At 48.6% G+C, this 24,731-nt stretch overlaps 1 protein-coding gene across 7 annotated transcripts in view; it reads left to right on the forward strand.

Annotated features, from left to right (window-relative positions):
• LOC116590766 (membrane progestin receptor gamma) overlaps positions 1-24,731 on the forward strand; it is a 94,516-nt gene that overhangs the window by 12,941 nt on the left and 56,844 nt on the right. For 2 of the 7 annotated variants that reach the window (XR_004285732.1, XM_032343024.1), the window contains exons 1-2: positions 2,999-3,257; positions 19,482-19,642. Coding sequence is in view for 6 of the 7 variants with exons in the window: in XM_032343024.1 (XP_032198915.1) it covers positions 3,149-3,257; positions 19,482-19,642 (270 nt within the window). In the remaining variant the exon portion in view is untranslated. Of the gene's footprint in view, positions 1-2,986; positions 3,258-19,481; positions 19,643-24,731 lie in introns of those variants that run through there. The other 5 variants (XM_032343025.1, XM_032343022.1, XM_032343028.1 and 2 more) reach the window with 4 other exon arrangements.

Below are 24,731 nucleotides of genomic sequence, written 5' to 3' on the forward strand. Positions count from 1 at the left end.
GCGGAGGAGGGAGCCACCGAGCGGGGCAGAGTGTCGGTTTCTGATACGTGGGATGCCGGTAGTTTCTATCTTGGATGTTTTTGGTGCATATCCTCTCTAGAACCTGACTGATGGTTTTAAAAAAAAATGTAAGTGATAAAAAAAGGAAATTGTGTGAAGGAGGATGAAACACTTGGCTTAACCACGAGGCTGGAAGAGAGGGTGTGGGAGGGAGAAAGTGACAGCCCTGCAGCTCTCCTCCTCCCTTAGCCTTCCCTCCTCCCCTCCTCCCCCTGCCGGGGTCTGTCTTAATCTTCACTGCCCTCCGGGGACAGTTCCTCCAACGACAGACGCTTGAATGCTGGAATGGTTCTTAACGAGGCTGGGGCTTCTGGACTTTCCGCAGGCCCAGCTCGCTGTGTGATCCCAAGTAAGTGGCCCAGCATCTCTGGGTCCAGTTTTCATGCCCAGTGTCTCACCTGGAGTCCTGGAGCAGAGGAATTTTGCCTTTTAGGTGCCTTGGCTTGCCACCCTCGAGATTTCCTTAAAGGTCTGCAAAGAGATGGACCGGGGTCTGAGGAAGTGAACTCTCCAGAGTTTGGTCGGGGGAGCTGTTTGGGCTGGGCTTGGGGCCAGCGGGCCTCCACCAGGCCCACCTGGATATGCCGAGGGGAAGCACCCACCCTACTTTGTCCCAAGGCCTCGGATTTGACTTTCAAGGGGAAAGCACATCCCCAGTTAAGGTGGGCTTTGTTCCATTAAAGCCTGCTTTGCTCAGGCTCCTGTGCTGGTGTGAGGAGGAGGCTGAGGGCTCTGTGGGTGTCATGGCTCCTGGAGCTGGGGGGTGGGGCGGTGGGGGAATAGGAGGTTGGTGGGGAGGCAAAGTGCTTCATGCACCTAGTCGCGCCTGGCCGGTCCTGCCTCCAGCTCCCCTCCCTGAGCGCCTGCTCCTGCAGGCGGGTGTACCCTGTCCCCTGTCCTCATGCTGGGGTGAGAAACGAGGCACAGACAGGTCACGCAGCTCAGTTAGAGTCCCTTGGGCCTCCCAGGGAAGGCTCAGTCACACGTGAGCCAGGTATTTGGGCTCCCTGCCCATGTTGTCTTCCTACCTGTTGATTCTCTGCTCCAATTTATCCCCCTGGAACGTCAGCCATGGCCAGTGATTGTGGAGGTGAATTCACTCCCACTCAGGGAGGAAGAGTGGGGCCTCTGTGGGGAAAGTGAGAGGAAAAAGATTTCATCTAATAATGTCAACTAAGCCTCGTGACCCCTCCCCTGTCCTCAGGGTTCCAGAATGCACCTGAGGCCCTTCCTTCAAGACCCAAACAAATGAATCCGTAATGGTGAAAGTCACACGGTTGAGAATGGTGAAAGTCACACGGTTGAGGTGGCCCCACTTTAATCCCTCCTCACACAGATGCAAACTGGCATGGCATCCCGGGGCCAAGAGATGAGAGACCCTTTTACAGGTGTGTGTCCACCTTGACGGTGCTTCCGGCTTCCCTGTGCTCTGGGGGACACGTGCTTGGGAGAGGTGTTCTCAGCATGAAAGTGATGTTTTTCTTCTCACTTTTCATCTGGAGGCTTGGTGTTCCTCCCTGGGCAAAGTGAGACTGTTTCCACACTAACCAGCTGCTGTAGGGGCTTTCAGGGGCAGGAAGGGAGGACCAGAGCTCAGGGACAGGTGCAGCCAGGATTCCCCCTTCCCACCATCCCATGCTTGCCAGTTTCACGCTGTAGACTCTGGTGGGCCCTCTTGGATTCCTTGCAGACCCCAGGGAAGGAGCTCAGGCCAGCTGGAGCCTCAGAGGTGGTCTGGCTGCCGAGGCTCAGGGAAGGTGGGGGTTCACTCTTGATGCCCTCCTGAGCTCTGGCTACACAGTCTTGGGGGCTGATTTGGAAGGACCTTTTATTCCCATTTTTCAGAGGTTTTTAAATAATGCGTTTCGCTTCAGCCCTTGAAAAAAGCCTGTGCTTACTACTAATGCTGGAATAACGACCTGTGTCATATGTCAGCTAGTGGGGCTCTTAATCCATGGCTGCATTCAAATATTGTGAAATATATTGCTTATGACCTTGGGCTAGCAGGAAAAATACCACTCCCGCAAGGAGGAAGGAGGGTCAGTTTTGCTATCTAGCTGGTGGTCTGCAGCCGGCCCGAGACATGAGCACATCCTATCAGCTCAGGCGCCACGGGACACCCACTGCGTACCCAGCGCTTACACACTGGTTCCTGTTCATGCCTGAAACAGACCAGACAGGTAGTCACTCGGGATTATAAAAGCCACCATGTGGGGCCATATTGGGAAAATTCAGTGGAGCGTAAAATGCCCATAAGGGCCTAGAATAGACCATGAGCTCAATAAATGGGGCTTCAAATCAACATCATCCCCATTTTACAGAGGAGGAAAGCAAGGCTGAAAAGGACTCTGGGACTCAAAACCAGGTTGACCAGACTCCAGAGCCCAGACTCCCCTGTCTCTGGTGGGAATGACTGTGTGTGTTGTGCACCCTTTTCCTGTCTGGGCCCTCTGTCCTCCTTTGACCTTCAGCGGCCTCCTGTCAGCTGAGGGTTGGGCACATGCCCCCCTCCCCCTCCCATCCCAGTCCATGTGAACCCTTTCTTCTGCCAGTTCACAGTTCCCCGGCTCCTTGCCACCCCTGACCATTTCCCTAGCTCCTGTGCACTATGTTCTTTAGGTAATAATTACATGGACTAGTTCACCCACCAGTTTGATCAGTTAACAATCCCCCCCAGGCCCGATGTGTGAAGCGCAGAGTTAATGATTGCTGAGAAAATCAGCTCATGAATTTGAATCATCTGAGGAGGAAGTCAGGGAGGGAGGTGGCTTTGAACTATTGGGCCTGGAGGGGGGCTGCACTCAGGGTCTGGGCCTGCTCCTCGTGCCCCGCAGTGCTCTCGCACCTTCCTGTTCTCCAGCTCTTATCTCGCACCACCAGCATGCCGGCCCACTTTCCCACCCCGGCCTTTCCTGTGCGGTCCCCCTCCCTGGGGGCACCCTTCTCTCCTCTGCCTAAGCCAGCCCTTCCCCTCTCAAGCTTTACTTCCTCTGGGAGCCTTCTCTGACGACCCAGCATCCTTGCTCTGGGCCCCTTCTCTGAATTCCCCTGCACAGCTGGGCAGATTTCCTTCTGAGTGCTCCCTAGCATGTCAGGCACTGTGCGTGGTTCCTGGGACTCAGGCGTGAGCATGGCAGGACCCTGCTGTCCAGGAGGGGGACAGACACGCTGCTCTGGAAACTCCCGTGCAGGCCGAGGTATGACAAGGGGCTCCAGAGGACGCCCGGAACCAGATGGGAGGTGAGGGGCTCGGGTGGACTGAAGGGGGAGATAGAATTTTCCAGGCAGACAAAGTCTGAGAGTAGGGCGTCTGGAAGCAGAGAGAGCCATGCATAGAGGTGTGGTTAGGAGGACAGGTGATGATTCCCGTGTGGCTATGTGGCCTTTGAGGCACCTGTGAAACACCAAGTGAGTGTGTCTGGGAGGCAGGGGGCCTCTCAGAGAAGTCTGTCTCCTTCCTTCCCAGCGATCCCTCACAGTTGGTTATGGGGTCTGTCTCCTCAGAAAGAAGGGATCTCTTTGAGGGCCGCCATGATTTCTGACTATCGCACTCAGCAAGGCCCGAGTCATGGGCACCTGCTCCCTGAGGGGATGTGGAACCGAATCTAAAACTTGCCTCCTTTGGGGCCCATCCCTGGACCCTCTCTCATTCGTCTTCTCTTCCCTCTGAGCACACGCTTTCCACCTTTTCCTCCTGGCCCTGGTCCCCAGCAACTTGTTCTTTCTCTCACTGTTGACTCTGAGTGGCTTGTGTCCTGAGTGGACCTAAGCCGTGTGGAGGTGGACAGTCCCAGAAACTCAGAGCAGTGGTCTCAGGACTGGGCATTGCGTGAGACTCAGCACTGGAGGTTGATAACCAGCCAGGTCTCTGGGGGGGGCCCCCTGAGGATTCCGACTGCGAGAGCCTGGGGTGGGCTCACCTAGTCTGGTCTGCGTTTCCAGCCTTCACCTCTGGGTCTTTGGATGCACAGTTGAGTTTGGGACTTGATATGAGAAGAGGTTTTCCAGGCCCCTGTCTCGACCTGTAACTTCACCTTCCTCCCCAGGGTAGGTGCCCCAGAAACCACCTGGATATTTTCCAGGTGGGGAGCTCAGTGCCCATGAAGCGGGCCTCCCTCCCTGGATGTCAGTGCCTCTGTGGTATGAGCAGAAACCCCCCTCCCAGAAGAACCCTTTGGGGGATCTTGGTTCTCACCTTATGGGCTGCATGATCTCCTCCAGGGTTCCAGACCTGCCTCCCCAGGAGGTGCGAAGGTGCTGGGTGCCTCGTCCTCCCCAGGTCTCCCTCCTTTCCTTCCGCCTTTGCTCTGGGCTCTCTTGCAGGCTGACAGCCTTATCTCAGACTTTTAAGTTTCTGATCAGATTAGAGGCTTGGGAAGCGGGTGAAGATGGGATCTTGAGTTCTCCTGCAGCCTGACATTTGACTCCAACAGTCAGGACCCACATTCATCTTCCATCGACCTGGTAGGAACTCACACTTTCCCAGCCTTGGGGGACGAACCCCCCTATACACCTGCTCTGGAGGCCAGCGAATTGCGAGGTGTGGACAGCCCAGTCTTCACTCCCCAGAGCTCAGTGCCAGACCAGCTCGGGGTGGGCTCTGTTCTCCCTTTGGACTAGAATGTCAGCCGTCTCAGCTCCGGCTATGCTGTAGGTCACTGAGCTTCACCGGCTCTTCCTGACCTTTGGAGAGCTTACCTTAATTGAACTGTGGTGGGCCCAACCCAGCACTATGTTTGAGAGCTTTCTAGGTGGTTCTAAGGTGCATCCCAAGTTGAGGACCACTAGGCTGCATTCCCAGAACCCCTCAGGCCAGCTCTTGCATGGGGATAGTTATATGGGAGTAAAAGAGCCAGGGCCCTCTTACTCTGTATATTCTAAATATTGAAATATTATTTTACATTATCTGTATTTTATACATTTTATGAAAGCTTACTTAAAAATTTAAGTCAGAGGGTGGTGCCTGGGTGGCTCAGTCGGTTGAATGTGCGACTCTTGGTTTCAGCTCAAGTCCTGATCTCAGGGTTGTTGAGATTGACCCCTATGTAGGGCTCCTTGCTGGGTGGGAAGCCTGCTTAAGATTCTCGCCCTCTGCCCCCCTCTACACCCCCGTCAAATAAATAAATAAAGATTTAAAAAAAATTTAAGTCCGTAAAACCAAATATTTAATAATCAAAAATACATCAATGTAAAATTGGTAAAAATAGACTTTACAGCTCTAAACTCACAGATAGACAAAAATGATGCAATAAAACCGTTAAAATCTACACAAAGTACGTATCTCAAGTATGTTTTTTTCTATCAGACTTTCGAAAAAAAGCTTTTCCTGGCTCTCCCCTAGCCGGAGAATGGTGAGAAGAGAGATTTGTGAGATATCGTCGAATATTTTCCGCTGACACAGCCTTTTGGGTTTTTTTCAGGGACTGCTGTCTTTTATTTAAAAGGAGCCATCGTCTCCTTCCTGAAGCATTTCCGGTTTGTCCTCAAGTTCTTTGGTTTTATCTTGTTCAGATGGAGAGTCTGAGGCAGCATTTCCTGTATCAGTTTTGGAACTGTTGTGCTGATATTCCACGTGTTAGGAAAGTCGGCGAATAGAGTAATGATCATTCTAGCAACAGAGTTTTGCTTTGTCTGCTGCCATGCACTGTCTGAGGAGGAGTTGAGATGTAGTTCACATTTCAAGGGTTTTGGATTTGTTTTGTTTTGCCTCAGGTTGTTTTTTTTTTAAATGTGACTATTTCCTTTTTAAAACATATACAAAAATTGAGACATATGCAGAAATTCCATGCCTGACCTCAACACTGACCATCTTGTGGCCAGTCTTCCTTCCCCCCTGACCCAGCACCCTTGCTTCCAGCTGGATTCTGTGGAAGCTCATCTAAGACATAGTATCATTTCATCTGTAATTCCTTCACAGTTCTCTCAGTGAATAGGGCTCTTTAAAAAACACAGCTGTGGTTCTATGATTGCACCTTAAGAATTGATCATTTCTCACTGTCATAAAATATCTGGCGTTCAGATTTCCTCAGTTGTCTCTCTCTTTTTTTTTTTTTTTTTTTTTTTACAGTTGGTATGAGATTTCAGACCTTAAAAATTCGCAAATAAACATTTTGGACCAAGGGAAAATACGCCATTTTGGCACCGAGGTGTAAGGTTTATGAATAAAGCCTGGCAACCACTGGGCAGAAGGTTCTAGACAAATGGGCCATTCAAGGGGCGCCTGGGTGGCTCGGTGGGTTAAAGCCTCTGCCTTCGGCTGGGACCTCTCTGCTCAGCAGAGTCTGCCTCTCCCTCTCTCTCTGCCTGCCTCTCTGCCTATTTGCGATCTCTATCAAATAAATAAATAAAATCTTTTAAAAAATTATGCATTCAAGCAACAGCAATACCGCGCCTGGTCCCAGCCTGGGCACGGTGGACACAGCAGTGAACCAGGCAGACTTGGCCAGTCTTGCCAGTGGGGAGCCAGGGCATTTCACTGTGAAATTTGCAAATAGGATAATAGAGACTCTTGCAAATGATGCTTGAGTTTAGTTTTGAAGAATGGGTAGAATTTCAGGGCACCTGGGTGCCTTAGTCAGCTAAACGTCTGTGTTAAGCTCCGGGACATGATCCTAGACTCCTGGGATTGAGCCCCATGTTGGGCTTCCTGCTCAGTGGAGGACCTGCTTCCCCCTCTCCACACTACTTGTGCACTCTCTTTCCTCTCTCTCTCTCCTTCTCTCTCAAATAGTGTCTTTGAAAAAAGAATGCATAGAATTTTGTTAAGAGAAAGTGGAAGGAGAGGTATCCCTCTCCTAGTAAACAGCAAGTGCAAAAACATGGAGCATTCAAGGACAAAGAAGAGTGATGGGGTGTGATGGGGTGTGGGGCATGTGGTAAGACTGGTGGCAGGTGATGCTGAGGCTGGGTGGGCTGTGGAGGTCTTGAGGATATGCTAAAGAGCGGGGTCTTCTAGGACCTCCAGAGGAGACCCTATGACTTTGTCATAGGAACATAAAATTTGGACCATGAGTCGGGAGAGCAGAGCCTTGTCAGAACTATGAAGAGTTATTAGATTTGCAAGCCCTTCCTGGAGCCCTCCACTAGACCGGGAGCCTCGCATGCTGGGGGCAGACTGATGTCTCTCTTCAACCCCATGGCTTTCCAGGGCTGGCCTGGAGCAGGGCATACGCAAGGTGCTCACTATGTGACCACTGACTGATGACTTCCTGGAGCTCCCAGTGCAGGGTGCTCTTGACCAGCTCCACCTTCACCATGGTCATGGCAGAGGGAGCCCCTAAGGGGCTCTGCGGCTGGGGGAAGTGGGGTGGCTTTTCCAAAATGGGCAAGCTGTTTGGCTTTATGCAACTGTGTCCCACTTACCCTGAATGGGGTCTTCAAGGTCAGGGTTGCTCCTGGGCCAGCAGTCAGGATGGGGCACAGGGAGGAAGGCTCAGATTCGAGATTCTCAGGTGGTGGGTATAATAGGAAAGGCTGGTCAACCTGCAGATTGGCTCACAAAGCTAATTTCTCCAAGACTCGCCAAGGGTTCCCTTATTTCCTTTTAACAGCATTGTTGCTTTGGTGAAAAAAACCAAATGACACAGGCTCATTGTGGGCAAACTCCAGTGTCATAGAAAAGGAGGAAGGGAGTAGAGCACATCCCTAGGGCTGACCTCTGCCGCCTAGAGGGAGCCACCTTGAGCACTTCAGGGAACATCCTTCCGAACACCTTTCCGTCCATAAACACAAGCAGTTAAATGTAACACAGTTTTATATGGCGGGTATTACAAGATTTATGCGGCCCCATAACCTGCTTTTTTCATTTAACAACATGTCATGACACCGTTTCCTGTCAGTAACCACAGATCTGTAACATTTTTAATAGCCGCGCCATGCAATTTTGCATGGCTCGACCGTAACTTACCGGGCCAGCTCGCTAGTGCCAGGAATTTGGATTGTTTCCAGCTTTTCACAATGTGCTAAAGAATATCATTCAGCTTTTTCAGATGCTCAGTCATCACCTAGCAGTAATATCTAGAATAGCCAGGATCCCTGGAACAAAGGAAAGGTTTGGTTCACTCCCAGGTCCTAAAGCCACGCTGGGAGGTCACCATGGCAACCTCTCCCCGCACGTGGAGCGCCCATTAGCTACACCTCCGGCCAGGGAGGTGGGTCAGAGCCTGAAAGGTAACAGTCTAGTTTCAAGCAAAACTCTAAACCCAGGGCAGAAGGAGCATGAGAGTGTGTTAACGCAGTACGGGGACGGGCTAGGGTAGAGTAGTATTAATAGTCACTTTTTATTGAGTGCTTGTTATCTGGTAGTTACTATGGTTTTTTCATCCTCGCAAGAGTCATTGATAACTTTCATTATTCTCATTTAACTAATAAGAAAATGCAAGTTGAAGAGATTAGGCGATCGGTCCAAGGGCACCCAGAAAATGATGGAGCCAGAATTTGAAATTTTCTGGCATCCGCCGCTCAGAATGCTCCTTACCGTCCCTTGGGCTGCCAGCCTCTCCCCCATCAGCATCCCTGAGCCCTCTGGTCCTGACTCCCACCCTCTAGTGCATTCATTCCCACTGCCTTCAGACGGTGCACCCCGAGCCTTCACGGGGGCTCTTCTCCAGACCCCATGTTGGGTACTAGCCACTCCCTCCCGTCCACCACCCCACGCTGAACTGTGGACAGCTCCCCAAATGTGTACTCCGCCCACCTCCGCACATTGGCTCCTGCTGTACCCTCAGTTTAGAGCGGTCTCTGTCCTCCATGGCTGCTGCACTCCTGCTTATTCTTCAACCCTTAGCTCAAGCTTTATGTCTTCAAGAAGTCTCTCCTGACTCCCTGGTGTGATGCCCCTCCTCTCTGTTCCTCCCAGAAACAGCTGATGGTTCCAACCATCAAATGTGTTTTGTGTCACATGTCAGTGTTGATCTCCTGCTCTAGAATGTTAGCTCTTAAGGGACGAAGGTTGCTCCCCTGTGTCCTATGTAGTATCAGACACATAATGGGTGTTCAGGAAGTGGGTGCTGAATGAATGAGTAAATGGCCAAGCATAGTCCTGTGCACTTTCCATTGCTGCTCCTTGCCCCAGGCAGCTCTCCCCAGGGGGAGCAGAGGGATGACTTTGACCCAGGCATGTTGGATGAGCACCCTGTCTACCAGCAGCTGCTCCCAGCTTCCCTGCCTCTCACCTGGCTGCTTCCCCAACGTTGCCCCTCAACACCAGCCCTCCAGACTGGCTCACCCCTTTCTCTCACAGTTCCTAACCTTGCCCTACCAGGGAAACCGAGATACTGGGCAAATCCTCTAGATGATTGTTCCTGCTGCCCCCCACCCCCCAACTCTGTCAATTTTATTCCATCAGAACCATGAACTTGACTTTTTCTTATCCCTTGGATCTTCTGTCTGCTCTTCTCTCTCTGGAGGACCTTTGAAAGTCACCTCTCTTTGCCTCCTAAGTTGATCTGTACCCTTGCTCGCTCCTTCAAGATATGGTCACATATTTTTAAACTGCAAATCTGTGCACATCAGACTCAACCGAAAACTGCTTTCGTCTTACTCCCTTCTTTCATGGGTGTCACTATTTCCCAGCCTGTGGGACATGGCACTCTGAGACCCTGGCTGTCTCTCTCTCTCTGTTGTCAGATACCTGACTTCGATCACCAGAGCCCAAAACACAGAGCTCAGGGCCAAGCCTGGCAGGCATTGGCAGGGGTGTGGGGGGGCCGTCTACTATGAACCTGACTGCGCTTACCTCATTTACCTGGAAAGAAGAAATAGCAAGTTGCAGCTGTATGTGAACTTGACCTTCAGATTTGTCAAGACAAACTGGAGTCCAGGTTTTTCTATGAGGTCCCTTGATTTTTTGATGTCAGGTTACCTTTTCTTAATAGACTTTCTTCTTTTTATAGCTGTGTTAGGTTTTTAGAAAAATTGTGCTGGAAGTAGAGTTCCCAATGCCCCCTTCTGGCCCAACCCCTTCCCCTATTATTAACAGCTTCCACTGTGGTACATTGGTTACAGCTGATGACCAACACTGATACGTTATTAACTGATGCGGGTAGTTACATCAGGGTTCCCCAGTGTATGATGTCATGTATCGACCTCCATGGTACCGTGCCAGCAATTTATTTTTTTCTCACCTCTTATTTTTGAAACAGTTTGGAAGCCCAGAGCCTCTGCTTTCCATACCCATCCATCCCATGACACCCCTCCCATTCATTTTCTCTTCCCTGCCCTGGGTTCAGCTCTTCTCATCTCTCTGGACTCCGGAGCGTCCTGTCCCCGCACAGGGGCAGTGTGCTGTTGTCTCTCTCTTCTCTAGCAGACGGGGATCTCCTTGAGGCACTCCGAGAAGTCCAAAAGCCTGGCAGTGTGCATCCCCTGGTGCCTAGGACAGACCTTGAGGGCTTTGGGACTCCCTGTGTGCTTGGATGCAGGCTGGGTCTGGGGCTTCTAGGGAAACTGATTTGAGTGCAGTTGACAACAGGAAGAGAGCAAGCATGTGGCAGGTGACAGAGAGCTGGTCAACCTCAAGTTTCAGCGGCTGCCGGGATTGGAGAGGAGGTATCCCACCAAGTATAGCTCTGCAAGGGGGAGAGCTGAGGGGACACACAGCTGTGGGTGGCCGGATGCTGGAATCTGTAGCAGGAGTGAGCAAAAGTCTCCAGAGGGAAGGGAGGGAGGCCTGGGGCCCTCGTGAGTGGGATTCATGCCCTTAGGAAAGAGGTCCGAGATGGATCCATTGCCCTTCCTGCTGTGAGGACAGGGCAGTGAGTGTGCAATCTGCAATCAGAACAGGGCCTTCACCATAACCCGACCATGTTTCAAACCACCCCCCGCCATCTTGGACTCCAGCCTCTGGAACTGTGGGTGAGAAATGTTTGCTGGGTTTTGTTTTTTTTGTTTGGTGTTTGTTTGTTTTTAAATATTTTATTTGTTTGGCAGAGAGAGAGAGAGAGGGAAAGCACCCAAGTAGGGGGGGTAGAGGCAAGGGGAGAAGCAGGCTCCCTGCTGAGTGAGGAGGCTCAATCCCGGGATCCTGGGATCATGACCCGATCCGAAGGCAGATGCTTGAGTGACTAAGCCACCCAGGCGTCCCTTAACTTTTTTTTTCTTTCTTTTTTTTTTTTTTTTTAAAAGTAGGCTCCACACAGGGCTTGAACTCATGAGCCTGAGATCAAGACCTGAGCTGAGATCAAGAGTCGGACACTTAACCGGCTGAGCCCCCCAGGTGCCCACCATTTCAACTATTTTGAAGTGTTAAGTTCAGTGACATTACTTATAGTCGCAGTGTCGTACAAACATCATCACTGTCCATTTCCAGAATATTTTCATCATCACCCATTAAACAGCAACTTCCCATTTCCCCGTCTCGCCAGCCCCTGGCAACTTCTGTTCTATTTTCTGTCTATAAACTTGCCTGTTCCTTACCTCTGATAAGTGGAATCCTACAGTGTTTGTCCTTTTTTTGTCTAGCTCATTCACTTAATATGATGTTTTCCAGATCCATCCATGTGGTCGTCTGTGTCAGAATTCTATTCCTTTTGAAGGCTGAGTAACATCCCATCACATGTACGGACCGCATCGTGCTTGGTCATCTGCTGATGGACACTGGGGTCACTTCCGCCTTTCACGTATTGTGAATACGGCTGCTCTGAACACAGGTGTACAGATATCTGTTTGGTGTCCGCTTTTAATTCCTTTGGGTATGTCCCCAGAAGTGGAATTTCTGGATCCTACAGTAATTCTCTGGGTAATTTTTTGAGGGACTGCCATACTGTTTTCCAGAGTGGTTGCACCATCTTACATTCCTCCCAGCGATGAGCTAAGGTTCCGGTTGTTCTCCATCCTCATCTACGCTAGTTCTTTGTTTTTTCTTTTTTTGACAGCCATCCTAATGGTGTGAACTGGTATCTCACTGTAGTTTTGACTTATGTTTCCCTAATGACTAGTGCTGCTGAACCACACACTTTTATGTGCTTGTTGGTCCTGTGTATGTGTTCTTTGGAGAAATGTCTATTTAAGTCCTTTACCCATTTTTTAAATTAGGTTATTGCCGTTGTTGAGTTGTGAGGAGTTTCTTGTAGATTCTGGATATGAATCTCATTGGGTATATGGTTTCCCATCGTTTTTCACTCTCTTGATAGTACCCTTTGATGCACAAAACATTTTAATTTTCATATGCATTTTTAAGCTAAACTGCAGGCAGCTTGGGGCTGCTCTTAGATTCTGTCCGCCCCTATTCCCCAGCTTCCCTAGTGCACATTCAACCTTCTGTGGTGGCGAGGACCATTTAGTGGTCCTCTGGGAGGGGCCTTCTGGCTCAGTGATGGGAGGGAAACTCTGCCCTGGTTGCCTCCTGGGCTCTGTGCTGTTTTAGGGTTAACATAAAGGAGATCTAGACAGGGGCCCCAGGGGAAGGAGGGAATCAGAGGTGGGCTGACCAGCCAGTATGGTCAGAAAGGGGCCACCCTTTCTGGTTCTCCCCACCGTCTCTTCGTGAAACCTGAACTCCCTCTTAACGTTGCTTCTTTGGGTCAAAGGTACAACTTCTGTTCTGAAATGCCATTGATGACATTCATGCGTCTGGTGGTAACTTGAATTAGAGACCTCTCAGCAGCTTCCTGATCTCATGTTTCTAGTTTTCTAAAGCAAGCATGGGAAAAATTCCCTACCAAACAGCCTTCTTTGTTTTTGCTACATATGCCTGACTATGAGTTTTTTGTTTTCCAGCCTAATTTCTTTTTTTCTTTTTCTTTTTTTTTTCCAGAAAAGAGGAAGTAGCATAATAGTTGGGTCCATCCAGAGTTTGTCACATTTGGGGCCCACTGCATTCCTTTATTTTGAACAATTGGTTGGCTGTATGGGCATTTTGGGGGAGACACTGTAACCTGAAACTCTCCCCATCCACGCTTGTTTGGGATCCTTCCAGAAGGCACCTGACACACACAAGCAACTGAAAGAGAGAGAAAATGTTATACAGATGGAGACTTGGACAGAAAGTGTAACCCAGATTGAGATTTATTCCGGGGATGTAGCCTCTGATTGTAAGAGCTGGTTTTGTTATAAAGGAGACCTTAATGATCCCTTTCAAGAGCAGAGTAGGAAGATGGAAGGAGTAGCCATGGCGAACTGACCCAAGCCAATCGCTCACTTCCAGTCTCTGTGTTTCATCAATTCCTATGGTGGTGGTGTTTTGTGAGCTCTGAAATCAGGATTCATTTCCAGAGGGTGCCTTCATCTCCTGATTACAATGGGCAGCACTTTTTTCCCTGGTACACGAAACAGTGGTGTGACTTCCAGCTGAGAGTGTCTGGAAGTGCATCAGTGTTTAGAGGTAACTGAGAGCAAGGGGACCCCCAAACCCTCACGGCCAGACAGCACGGGCACAACACAGTGAGAGTCTCACAGAGTTCCCCTGCCATCCTCATATTTTTCAGCAGGTGCCAAAGCAGGAGGATGGCCTGTTCTGTGGCCAGGTGAAGTCCTAGCACTACCCTCTTTAACGCTTTTGCACACCTTTTCTGTAAGCACGTGCAAAGTTGATACAACATTTATCTGGGGGCCTGGGGCAGCTGGACTTCTTGGCTTTAGGCTCCTGAATCCTCCCTACAGGGCTCACCTGGGCTTATTCAGGGGGGAGTCACCCTGGGGCATCCAGTCACTGTCCCGGCTCATGCAAGAGGATGGGCGCCTGGATGATCCTTCTCATCAGCTCCCATATCTTCTGTTCCACTCATTTTGCCAGTTAAACAGCACCCATTGCGCTAATTCGCAAACACTTTGGTGTGGGTCAGAAATAAACCCCGCTGAACCAAAGGTGTGGCCTCTGGAGTGTGAGTTTCTGCTTCGTCTTTCAAATGCTAATTAACTACCACCCCAGGGGTGTGGGTTAAACCTAACCATTTCATATCAAGCTATCTGTGTGAAGTGTTTGAAAGCAAACCACGGGCAGTATAATAATAGCAAATGAATATTTCCGACTCAGGGTACATTGTGTAACAGCGGCATTAAACACAGCTTCTCTAGACCTCAGGGACGCCTGGGTGACTCAGTTGGTGAAGGGTCCTTGATTTCTTGATCTCAGCTTGGCTGAGATCTCTGGTGGTGATCTCAGGGTTGTGAGATGGAGCCCCATGTCGGGCTCAGTGCTGGACCCGGAGCCTGCTGAAGATTCTCTCTCTCCCTGTCTCTGCTCCTCCCCTGCACCACGTGTCCTCTCCCCAAAAAAAAAGAAAAAGCACAGACCTCATATAACTCCTATGGAAATGAGACTATTTTTCACTTAAACTGTGTTAGTAATTCTAGAACGTGGCTATAGTTATGAAGATATTGTTATTGAAGATGCTTGTGAAGATGGTGAATACACTTATTTCTGTGAGATGTCAGTGGAAAAAGCAGTATTTTAAAATTAATTCATTGGGTATAGTAAGGGATATGTCTAGCCACATTAATAAGTTAATGTTGCAGAGAGAGATATTGTGTACTAGTTCATCTGCATCCCAGAAGTTATACATTTTTTCGGACCCTCTCATTGGGAAAATAGCCCATCAACTGATATTCAGCAACTTTATATGTAGGTATATTTGAGAGGTTACAGGGTTTGCTTGCCCAAGTCCTCAGGGCCTGGGATCTAGTGTATAGGATGAAATTTCTAGCAGGGGAGGGACCTCCAGGAATAAGGATGGAAAGCCAGCCTGAGAGGGGTGAGGTGGTCAGGGGCACGTTTCACCTTGTATTAATTTTGTTTGGTCTTAAATCTGGAAACCTGAGAGGACTAGTTGGAAATTTGATGGTGATTTTGTTGTGATGATTTGGCCTTTTTTTTTTTTTTTTTAGTGTTGTTTATGGCTATTTCAGGAGAACTTGGCAGGTCTTGGAGAATATGTTTTAGCCCCTTTCCCTTTCTTTTAGTTGTTCTAGAACATATCTTTAAGCTGTGGGACCCTCATTTAAATAAATCTCACATGGAACACCAATGTACCGTTGAAATCTTAGCCAAGCGTCACATTGTGTCTCTAATGGGAACTGTCTGAAGCCCTTTTGTCTTATTCACTCTTGTTTCTAGGCCTCTGCAGACAGAGAGAGCAAACCAAGCTGCTGTTTGAAATACTGGAAATTACACTCTGGTTTTTATAGTGTTGGTGAAATTAAGAGCTTGGCATGTGATGGGAACGAAAAACACCAGTGAGTTCATTGATGTTCAGTTACATCTGCCATGATTAAGAGGGGATACAATGTATGAAACATAAGCCAGGGTTGTTTCATGATTTCTACAGACAGAAAGGTTTACATTTCAGATGCAACCTAACAGTGGTTTAATGGAAGAGTTCCTGCTTCCTTGGTACAAAGACAGGACACAAGAAATCTCGAGCTTTTGTAAGACCCAAGGTGAAGTCTTACCCAAGAGTTTGTCTCAACCTGATTAACAGACAAGGAGGGCCATCCTTTAACCTCTGGGTTATGAACATGATCGTAAACATTCTGTGTGGTCCTTCTCTCAGCAGCAAAGGGAAATTAAGACCTAGTGCTCTGTGCTAGCTCTTTGTAACCTTTATTCAAAGTCCCTTCTCTACTGAAAAGGAACTTACAAAACCAGAAATCAAATCCTAGTTTTCGAGCAGCCATTCACTGTGTGATCTTGGGCAAACCCCATAGCTTTTCCAAGCTTCCATTTTCTTGCCTGTAGAATAGAAAATGAATCTTCCTATCTGAAAATTAGTAATAATAGCAAGTGTTTGTTGGACCCTTACTTTATGCCAGGCCTTTTGCTTGGGTTCTGGCGTTTCATCATCATGACATCCCCATGAAGAAAGTACTACCGTTGTTTCCATTTTACCCTTAGGGTAACCGAGGCACAGGTGTTAATGTTCCTTGCCCAGGGTTGCGCGGGTTGCACTGGTCTTTGAATGCAAGTGGCTTGAATCCAACACCCAGGCCCTGCCCTGCCCTGCCTTGCCTCCTGAGATGGCCACAGTGGGGGTGAATGAGATGGGCCAGGGAGCAAGGGGAGTAGGACGGGGTTGGTGCGGTGGATGAAAGTTTCCCTCCTTCTCAGGGTGACTTGTGCTAGCTAGTTGGGTGTCTCATCTCTTTATACATTTGTTGGGGACAGTGACTGTCTTATTCCTCTTTTTTTTCCTGTGCAGTGAAAGAAGAGAATGGTATGGAGGCTGCCTACTTCCGTCCATTCTATGTGTCACAAAGTGATACAATTTTTTTTTAAAGCTTTATTTGTTTATTTTAGAGAGAGAGAGAGAGAGAGAGAGCATGAGCAGGGGGAGGAGCAGAGGGAGAGAGAGATTCCTTGAGCATTCTCCCTGTTGAACGTGGAGACTGACATGAGGCTTGATCCCAGGACCCTGAGCTCATGACCTGAGCCAAAACCAAGAGCTGGCCACTTAACCAATGGCACCATCCAGGTGCCCCAAACCCATACAATTTTTGTATCTGTTTAATTCTCACCGTGTCCTTCAAGCTGCAGCAGCCCATGGAGAATCCTCAATTACACATTTAGACTTACCCGTACCTGTCACGTGATAAACGTGGTAAATAGTGGCTGAATGAAGAAGTTGGGGACTCCCCTGCTATTGTTATTACCCCTTATGTTTGCAGTTTAGGCTGGTCATCGTATTGGGATGGTATGTGCTGGGAGAGAAGGGGACCATTCCTTTTCTTTGTCTTTCCCTTGACATTGAGGCTACTCAAGGGAGTACTAGAGGACCAAGGTGGGCAGGTGTGTGGAGACCAGTCTTGGTCCCACTGCCGGAGGATTTCCTGGTGTGCCTGAGGTCCCCCACAGTAGCAGACCTCCATCTTGTGTCCTGCCACTGGGTGAGATCATGGTGCTTCAGAGACTGTGGGAGTCTTGGTAATTAGGCCTGCAGAACTGAGAGAACAAAGGTGGGCTATGGCCCACTCACATCAATGTTATTTGCAAAGTATTAACTTTTATTTTCTTTAACTTAGGTAAAGTGTGCTTTAAAAAAATTATTTTCTTGGGGCACCTGGGTGGCTCAGTGGGTTAAGCCTCTGCCTTGGGCTCAGGTCACGATCTCAGGGTCCTGAGATCGAGCCCCGCATCGGGCTCTCTGCTCAGCGGTGAGCCTGCTTTCCTCTCTCTCTCTTTCTCTCTCTCTGCCTCTCTGCCTACCTGTGATCTTTGTCAAGTAAATAAATAAAATCTTTTAAAAAAATTATTTTCTTGGGGCGCCTGGGTGGCTCAGTGGTTTAGGCCGCTGCCTTCGGCTCGGCTCATGATCTCAGGGTCCTGGGATCGGGTCCCGCATCGGGCTCTCTGCTCGGCGGAGAGCCTGCTTCCCTCTCTCTCTCTCTGCCTGCCTCTCCATCTACTTGTGATTTCTCTCTGTCAAATAAATAAATAAAATCTTTAAAAAAAAAAAAATTATTTTCTTAAAAAATTATTTATTTTCAGGATGCCTGGGTGGCTCAGTCTGTTAAGCGGCTGCCTTCGGCTTAGGTCATGATCCCGGCGTCCTGAGATCGAGTCCCACATCGGGCTCCTTGCTCCACAGGGAGCTACTTCTCCCTCTGCCTCTGCCTGCTACTCTGCCTGCCTCTGCTCTCTCTCTCTGACAAATAAATAAAATCTTTAAAAAAATTATTTTCTTCATTATTCTGTAGCTTGGAAATATTACACACTTTTTATAGTGGTAAAATATGCACACTGTGAAATTGTGTAATGATATTTAAGTGTCTAATTCAGTGACATCACAGTCAGAACGCTGTGCAACCATCATCACCACCCGTTTCCAGAACTTTCTGTCATCCCAGACAGAAATTCAGTACCCATAAAACAACAATGCCCCATTCCTCCACCAATCCAGCCTCTAATCTACTTTTTGTCTGTGTGAATTTGCCTACTCTAGGTACCTTGGGTAAGTGGAATCCTACACCATTTGTTATTTTGTGACTGGCTTGTTTCCCTCAGCATAACGTTTTCAAGTTTCATTGATGTTGAAGCGCCGATCACAGCATCATTCCTTTTTAGGACCCAATAATATTCCTTTGTGTGCCTAGACCGTATTTTGTTATTTTGTCTACCCATTCATCTGCTGGTGGACACTTGGGTCATTTCCCCCTTTGGACTTGTGAATAATACATCAGCATTTTTAAGAAAGAAGCAAATTTATGGCAATGAAACATAAACATATGGCATTTTGTTACAGTGTTCTATTTTTTTTTAAGATTTTATTTATTTGAGAGAGAGAGAGAAAGAGCATGAGCAGAGGGGAGAAGAGAGAGGGAAAAGTAGGCTCCCTGCTGAGCTGGGAGCCCGATGCGGGTTTCGATCCTGGACCCTGGGATCATGACCTGAGCCGAAGGCAGACGCTTAACTGACTGAGCCACCCAGGTGCCCCAGAGTTCTAGATAATAACACATAGAACATAAAGACTATAATAAGCAGCAAAAGTGTAAACAAACCACAAAACAAAAACCACACTTTAAGTTCAGAAGACAAGCGCCGTTGCTTTAATGAATGGTGTTAAGCATTTCGCTGAAGGCCCAGCTTGAGCCAGGCAGACACCCCGAGTTACCAGCCATCCCAAGAGTGTCCTTTCCAAGCACTTGGGCAGGTAGCTTTGCTTGTAGGCGGAGGTGGTTGGTGTCACGTGAGAGGTACAGGCAGGGTTTCTGGACCTTCTGAGGCAGGGACAGAATTCCTCTGGGGGGGGAGCTCTAAGGATGGGGCAGATCTTGGCTCAGCAATGATGGGAGCTGTGGGGGGCAGGGGTGAGGCGTTAACCAGGGTAAAGTCCTAGCACTGCTCTTTCTTTGCTAAATCCAGCTTGCATGTTTCTATTTCTCAGGCCCCTCTAGCTCACATTACTCACAGCTGTTAAGCAGTCTTAATCTTGCATTTAAACAGCCTCGTTACTTGGAGTTGCTGTGTCCCCTACAAGTGCCTGGGATTTGCTTGTCTGCTTCTTGTGTATGTCTCAGGGCAACAAAGCTCTCGTCGGCCTTCTGAAAGAGCTGCTTTTCTTTGGGTGATCTGGGGCAAGGCCCCTGTCCTCCTTTGCCTGCTGAGTGGACACAGACTTGGGATCACACGGCTGGCCCAGGGGCAGCCCACGATGCTGCAGTGAGCCAGCTGCTTCAGCTGTCCCCTAGCCTAAGAGAAGTCACTGGCCCCCTCTGGCCCTGATGTCCGACGTGAGGGGACCTGGTGGCCTCCATGGCTCTTCCAGCTCTGCAGTTTCATGATTGCCCCTACCAGGCATGAATGACCTCCCTCCAGCCCTCTTGGAATAAATGACTCAGCGGTCTGATAGACCTGCTGCTGTTTTTAAGGAAGCCTGATTATTTTGCCATCGCAAGCAAGTGTTTGTTCCGTGGTTAAACAATCTGACAGTCTTGATCCAGCTGGAGTTGGGCTGGGGCTGACTGGATTTCTTCACGCCATCCTCTTGCAGGGAAGCAGCCCTGGCACCGGCTGGCCACACGCACCCCGGGCCATGTCGGAACTCTGAGCCGGCGACGGGGAGCAACTGTCCACCACCGGCCATCCCAACCCAGCTCCGAGATGCTGAGCCTGAAGCTGCCCCGGCTGTTTAGCATCGACCAGGTGCCCCAGGTATGTGCCGAGTTCCTGGGGGGTGGCGAGGGCATGGCCTTTGCCCCCTGGGGTGGGGGGCATGTGCTGGCTTTGTCTGCAGCCAGCGGGCTTCCCGTTTCCCCCACCTACACTGAACCTGGAAATGGGAGGGATCCCAAGACACCCCTCCCCTGTGACATCTCTGTTTTATCCCAAACAAAGCCTTTATGGAGATTCCACATTCTAGCTGAAGACAAGTAGCCAGGGGCATCCAGCTGGGTAGAAGTTTCCTTTGGGACCCTCCCTTGGGTGCCTCAAAGCAGGCAGGGGCCAAGTCGCCTCAGGTGTGTGATTTTGCCTTGTCCTTACCACTTGCAGGAGGCTCTGGCACAGTGTGGCTTGGGGCGAACGGGAGGGTGGTCACGTGGGCCTCAGCCCTGGCCCTATCGTGGACTTCTGGACCTGGGAGCTCACATGCAGCCTCTCTGAGGCTCCTGGGATGCCTTGACAATCTGCATTTGTAATCGGCCTGAGGTGGGGCCAAACGGCTGGGGAGCCAAGGCTGGTGGGCCCACCCCCCTTCCCTGGTGGAGAAGACATTTCATATACACCCTTGGTGCCGGGTCACATTCCCTTCCTTTTGGACTGAAGATGAACCAGTGTTAATGTCAGGGTGGGAAGTTTCAGCTGGAGGATGTCCCAGACTGAAGGGAGACCTTTCACGCTGCAGACTGTCAAGCACTTCCAACTTTCCTCAGAGGCCTAAGACCCGGACACCCTCAGCCCCCGGGATGGAGACGAGGCATGGGCAGAGTGCCTGTGAGGCTGGGTGGCTGCAGCTGGGTGGCACTGGGGGTTGACAGAACGTGAGGCAGAGCTGTCTGGTGGGAAGAGACGAGGGATGTGGCAGGGGACAGACAAATTAAAAATGAGGCTGGCCTTGCAGGACACCTCCCGCGGGCTCCCAGGGCCGTGTCTCCTCCTAATGGGATTCTCTTCTGGGTTCTACCCACAGACCACGAATGGCTGCGATTAGTGGGAGCATGGGGTGAATTCTTGGATTCATCCACTCATGAAAGTTTTCTTGACAGCCTGCTGTGTGCAAGGTGTCTTTCCATGCCAGACTCAGAATCATCCATACAAATACTGCCCCTAAGCATTTTTAAAATGTGGATGTGTGCCTCTGTTGCAAAGTGGGTTAGGGTGTGTCCTCAAAGACCCAGAGGAGGGATCGTCCACGTCCATCATGGGGGAGAAAGGGCCCAGGGATGGCCCCGTGACAGAAGAGATCTTGAAGATGGGTTGAGGGTGGGTAGCTTGTGGGATGTGGGCCAAGCCAAGTAGGTGGAAGGACTGGTGTGGGCAAAGGCCTGGAGACAGGGAAGCACGGGGCAGTGTGGGGACTTTCGGGGGTGGGGTTATGGGTGCTGCTGAGATGTCTGTCTGGGTGTTTGGGGCAAGGTCACATTCAGAGCAGGTGCCCAGGAAAAAGGTGAAGGGGGAAGTGAAGGCCTCAGTGAGTACTTTGTGGGCTTCTGAAGCATGGAGATCCTGAAGACGAGGACCAGAAAACCCCAGAGTGCTAAAGCACTTGTCTCTACTGTCCAGTTTTCCATAGACAATGGAGGTGACAGTATCCTTTTCAGTAAAATGGTGGTAGTCAGAGGCAGAGAACCAACACTGAACCTCACATCCACTCTTTGCTTTGAAACCTTCCTTGGGTACTTAAATCCTCTCCTGGGCTTTGGGGCCCCATGCTCAAGGTTCATGGAGCAAACAGGGGTTCTGTCTTCCTGGAGGGTACTTTTACTTGAGGATTTGCTGGGGGAGGGGGACAGAAATGTTTGTTGCTAAAACAGGTGCCAGTATATTGAGGAGAAAAATGCATACATAATTTGCATGAATATTTAGAATAGACCTCCTACAAATGCTAAGCTTACTTTTGGTGGGCTCTTTGGGTTCTCATACCCAGTCTGTGGAGTGACCTTGGGCAAGATACTTAATCTTCTGACCTCAGTTTCTGCACCTATAAAATGGGGGGATGGAACTATCTGCTTCCTGGGCTTATGGTAATGAGATGGCCCATGTGAAGAGCCCGGCACCTGGGGACCAGTCAGTAATGTTGGCTGCCATTACCATCATCAGATCTTCATACAGAGGCCCTGAGTAGCCTCTCGTTTGGTATGTTAATGAGCTCTGTGGACTGGACCACTTCCCCACCCTCTCTGAACCTCAATTTCCTGATCTGTGAAATGGAGATAATATCTATTAATTTAGTCTCACACGACTGTTGTGAAGCTCCAAGAAAAATGAAATAGAACAGCGGGACTATTATGAAAGAAAGGAAGCATAGCCAGATGGTGTGTTGTTGGGTAGGTGGGTTTGGGCACTGGGGAACCAGGAACCAACTCAACAGGCAAAGGGTTTCTCCAGCCTGAGGTTTCTCAAAGGGGGTACTTAGATCACCACCATCAGAATCATCGGAGCTTATTAAAATACAGTAAGAATGGGGGCGCCTGGGTGGCTCAGTGGGTTAAGCCGCTGCTTTCGGCTCGGGTCATGATCTCAGGGTCCTGGGATCGAGTCCCACATCGGGCTCTCTGCTCAGCGGGGAGCCTGCTTCCCTTTCTCTCTGCCTGCCTTTCTGTCTACTTGTGATCTCTCTCTGTCGAATAAATAAGTAAAATCTAAAAAAAAAAAAATACAGTAAGAATGGGTCCCTTGGGTGGCTCAGTCAGTTAAACATGTGCCCTTGGCTCAGGTCCATGATCTTGGGGTCCTGGGAACGAGCCCCGTGTCGGTCGAGCTCTCTGCTAAGCAGGGAGTTGTCTGTCCCTCTCTCATTGCCCTAACCCCCAGCTCATACTCTTGCTCACATCTTCTCTCTCTCTCCAATAAATAAGATCTTTTTAAAAAAAAAACGTGAAGAAGTACGATTGCAGGTATTTTTATATTGTTCCTGATTTTAATAAAAAGGAATGCTTTGAGAATTTCATCGTTTAAAATAATGTAGCTTCTGTGTTTATACGTATGTAAATAACCTTTATCAATTTAAGGATATTCCTTTCTACTCCTTGTTTTCTAGGATTTTTTCCCTTTGAAAATGAATTTTACAGAATCTTTTCTTCCCCCCATCAGTCCATCTTTTGAGATGGTCATATATGATTTATTTAAGATATTAGTGTGGTGAATTACACTGATTTACTAATGTTAAGTCAACGTTGCATTTAAGTAAAACTTGGTCATGGTGTAATATCTTTTTAATCTAATGCTGGAATCAGTTGTTTAGGAACACTTTCTTTTTTTTAAGATTTTATTTACTTGTCAGAGAGATAGAGAGGGAAAGAGAGAGAGTGTAAGTGGAGTGTGAGGCTGAGGGAGAAGCAGGCTCCGTGCTAAGCAAGGAGCCTGATGCGGGGCTCGATCCCAGGACCCTGGAATCATGACCTGAGCTGGAGGCAGATGCTTAACCGACTGAGCCACCCAGGCATCACCTGTTTAGAAACGTTAAGATTTTTTTTTTCTTTCTATTTTTAACTAGAGAGAGAGAGAGCGTGCACACAAAGCAGGGGGAGGGGTAGAAGGAGAGGGAGAAGCAGTCAGCAGGGAGCCTGACTCAGGGCTGGCTCCCAGGACCCGGAGATCATGACCTGAGCCAAAGTCAAATGCTTAACTGACTAAGCCACCCAGGTGCTCCTGTTAAGGAGTCTTAAATCTTTTTTTTTTTTTTTTTAAGATTTTATTTATTTATTTGACAGACAGAGATCACAATTAGGCAGAGAGGCAGGCAGAGAGAGAGGAAGGGAAGCAGGTTCCCTGCTGAGCGAAAGCCCAATGCGGGGCTCGATCCCAGGACTCTGGGATCATGAGCTGAGCCGAAGGCAGAGGCTTTAAACTGCTGAACACCCAGGTGCCCCAAGGAGCCTTAAACCTGATGAGTTGATGTGTAATGTTTCCTCCGGATACTGCCCTTGCCTGGATTTGGATTAGGATTTTGCCAGCCACAATGAGTTGGAGAGCTTTTATTCTATGGAAAACTGTATAATATTAGAATATGTTCCTGAGTGTGTGGGTAGAATGTACCTGCATGATTGTCCCACAGGGCCACCCCATCGCCACCCGCCCCAGGGGAACACCGTTACCTGCTAATCTACATGAATGGCAGCCTGTCGTGTAGGGGACGGAACAACTCGTCTTGCAGCTGAATTGTCTTTGTGAAAAGGATTTTTTTACAGCAGCTTTGTTGAGATATAATTCACATAACACAAAATTCATCTTTTAAAAGTACAGAGCCTGGGGGGTTTTAGTATGGTGACCTACACAAAGTCTGTTCCACAAACTCTTACCATGGTCAATTTTAGAACAGTTTCATTACCCTAGAAAGAAAACTCTGTACCCATTAGTGGTTGTTTCCTACTTGCCATGGCAACCACTGATTTACTTTCTGTCTCTATGGATTTGCCTCTTCTCAGTATTTCATATAAACTGGATCGTGTAATAAGTGGCCTTTCGTGAATGCCTTCTTTTACCAAACGTCAATGTTTTCAAGTTCATCCATGCTGTACCCTGTATTAGTATTTCATTTGTTTTTGTGGCTGCCTAATATTCCATTGTATGGATGCTTTGGTCTTTGTTTATTCATTCATTAGTTGATGGACCCTTGAGTTTCCATTTTTTGACTATTACAAATAATGGTGCTATGAACATTTAAGTATCCGTTTTTGTATGAATGTGTTTTCAGTTCTCCTAAGTACATGCTTAGGAGTGGTATGTTAGATCATGTGGTAACTCTATGCTTAACTATTTTTTTTATTGTCATAAAATACATTTAACATAAAATTTACCATCTTACCGATGGTATTAAATATATTCACATTGTTGTGTAACAAGCACCACCATAAATCTCCATAATTCTTTTTTATCTTGTAAAACTGAAACTCTGTACCCATTAAACAATAACTCCCTGTTTTCCCCTCCCTTCTGGCTTCTGAAAATCATCATTCTACTTTCTGTCTTTATAATTTTGACTATTCTAGTAACTTCTATAAATGGAATCATACTGTGTTTGTCATTTTGTGACTGGCTTATTAATTTCACTTAGCATAATTTCCTCAAGATTCATCCATGT

The sequence above is a fragment of the Mustela erminea genome, chromosome 5 (genome assembly GCF_009829155.1).
Source record: "Mustela erminea isolate mMusErm1 chromosome 5, mMusErm1.Pri, whole genome shotgun sequence".
Classification (NCBI taxonomy): Eukaryota; Metazoa; Chordata; class Mammalia; order Carnivora; family Mustelidae; genus Mustela; species Mustela erminea.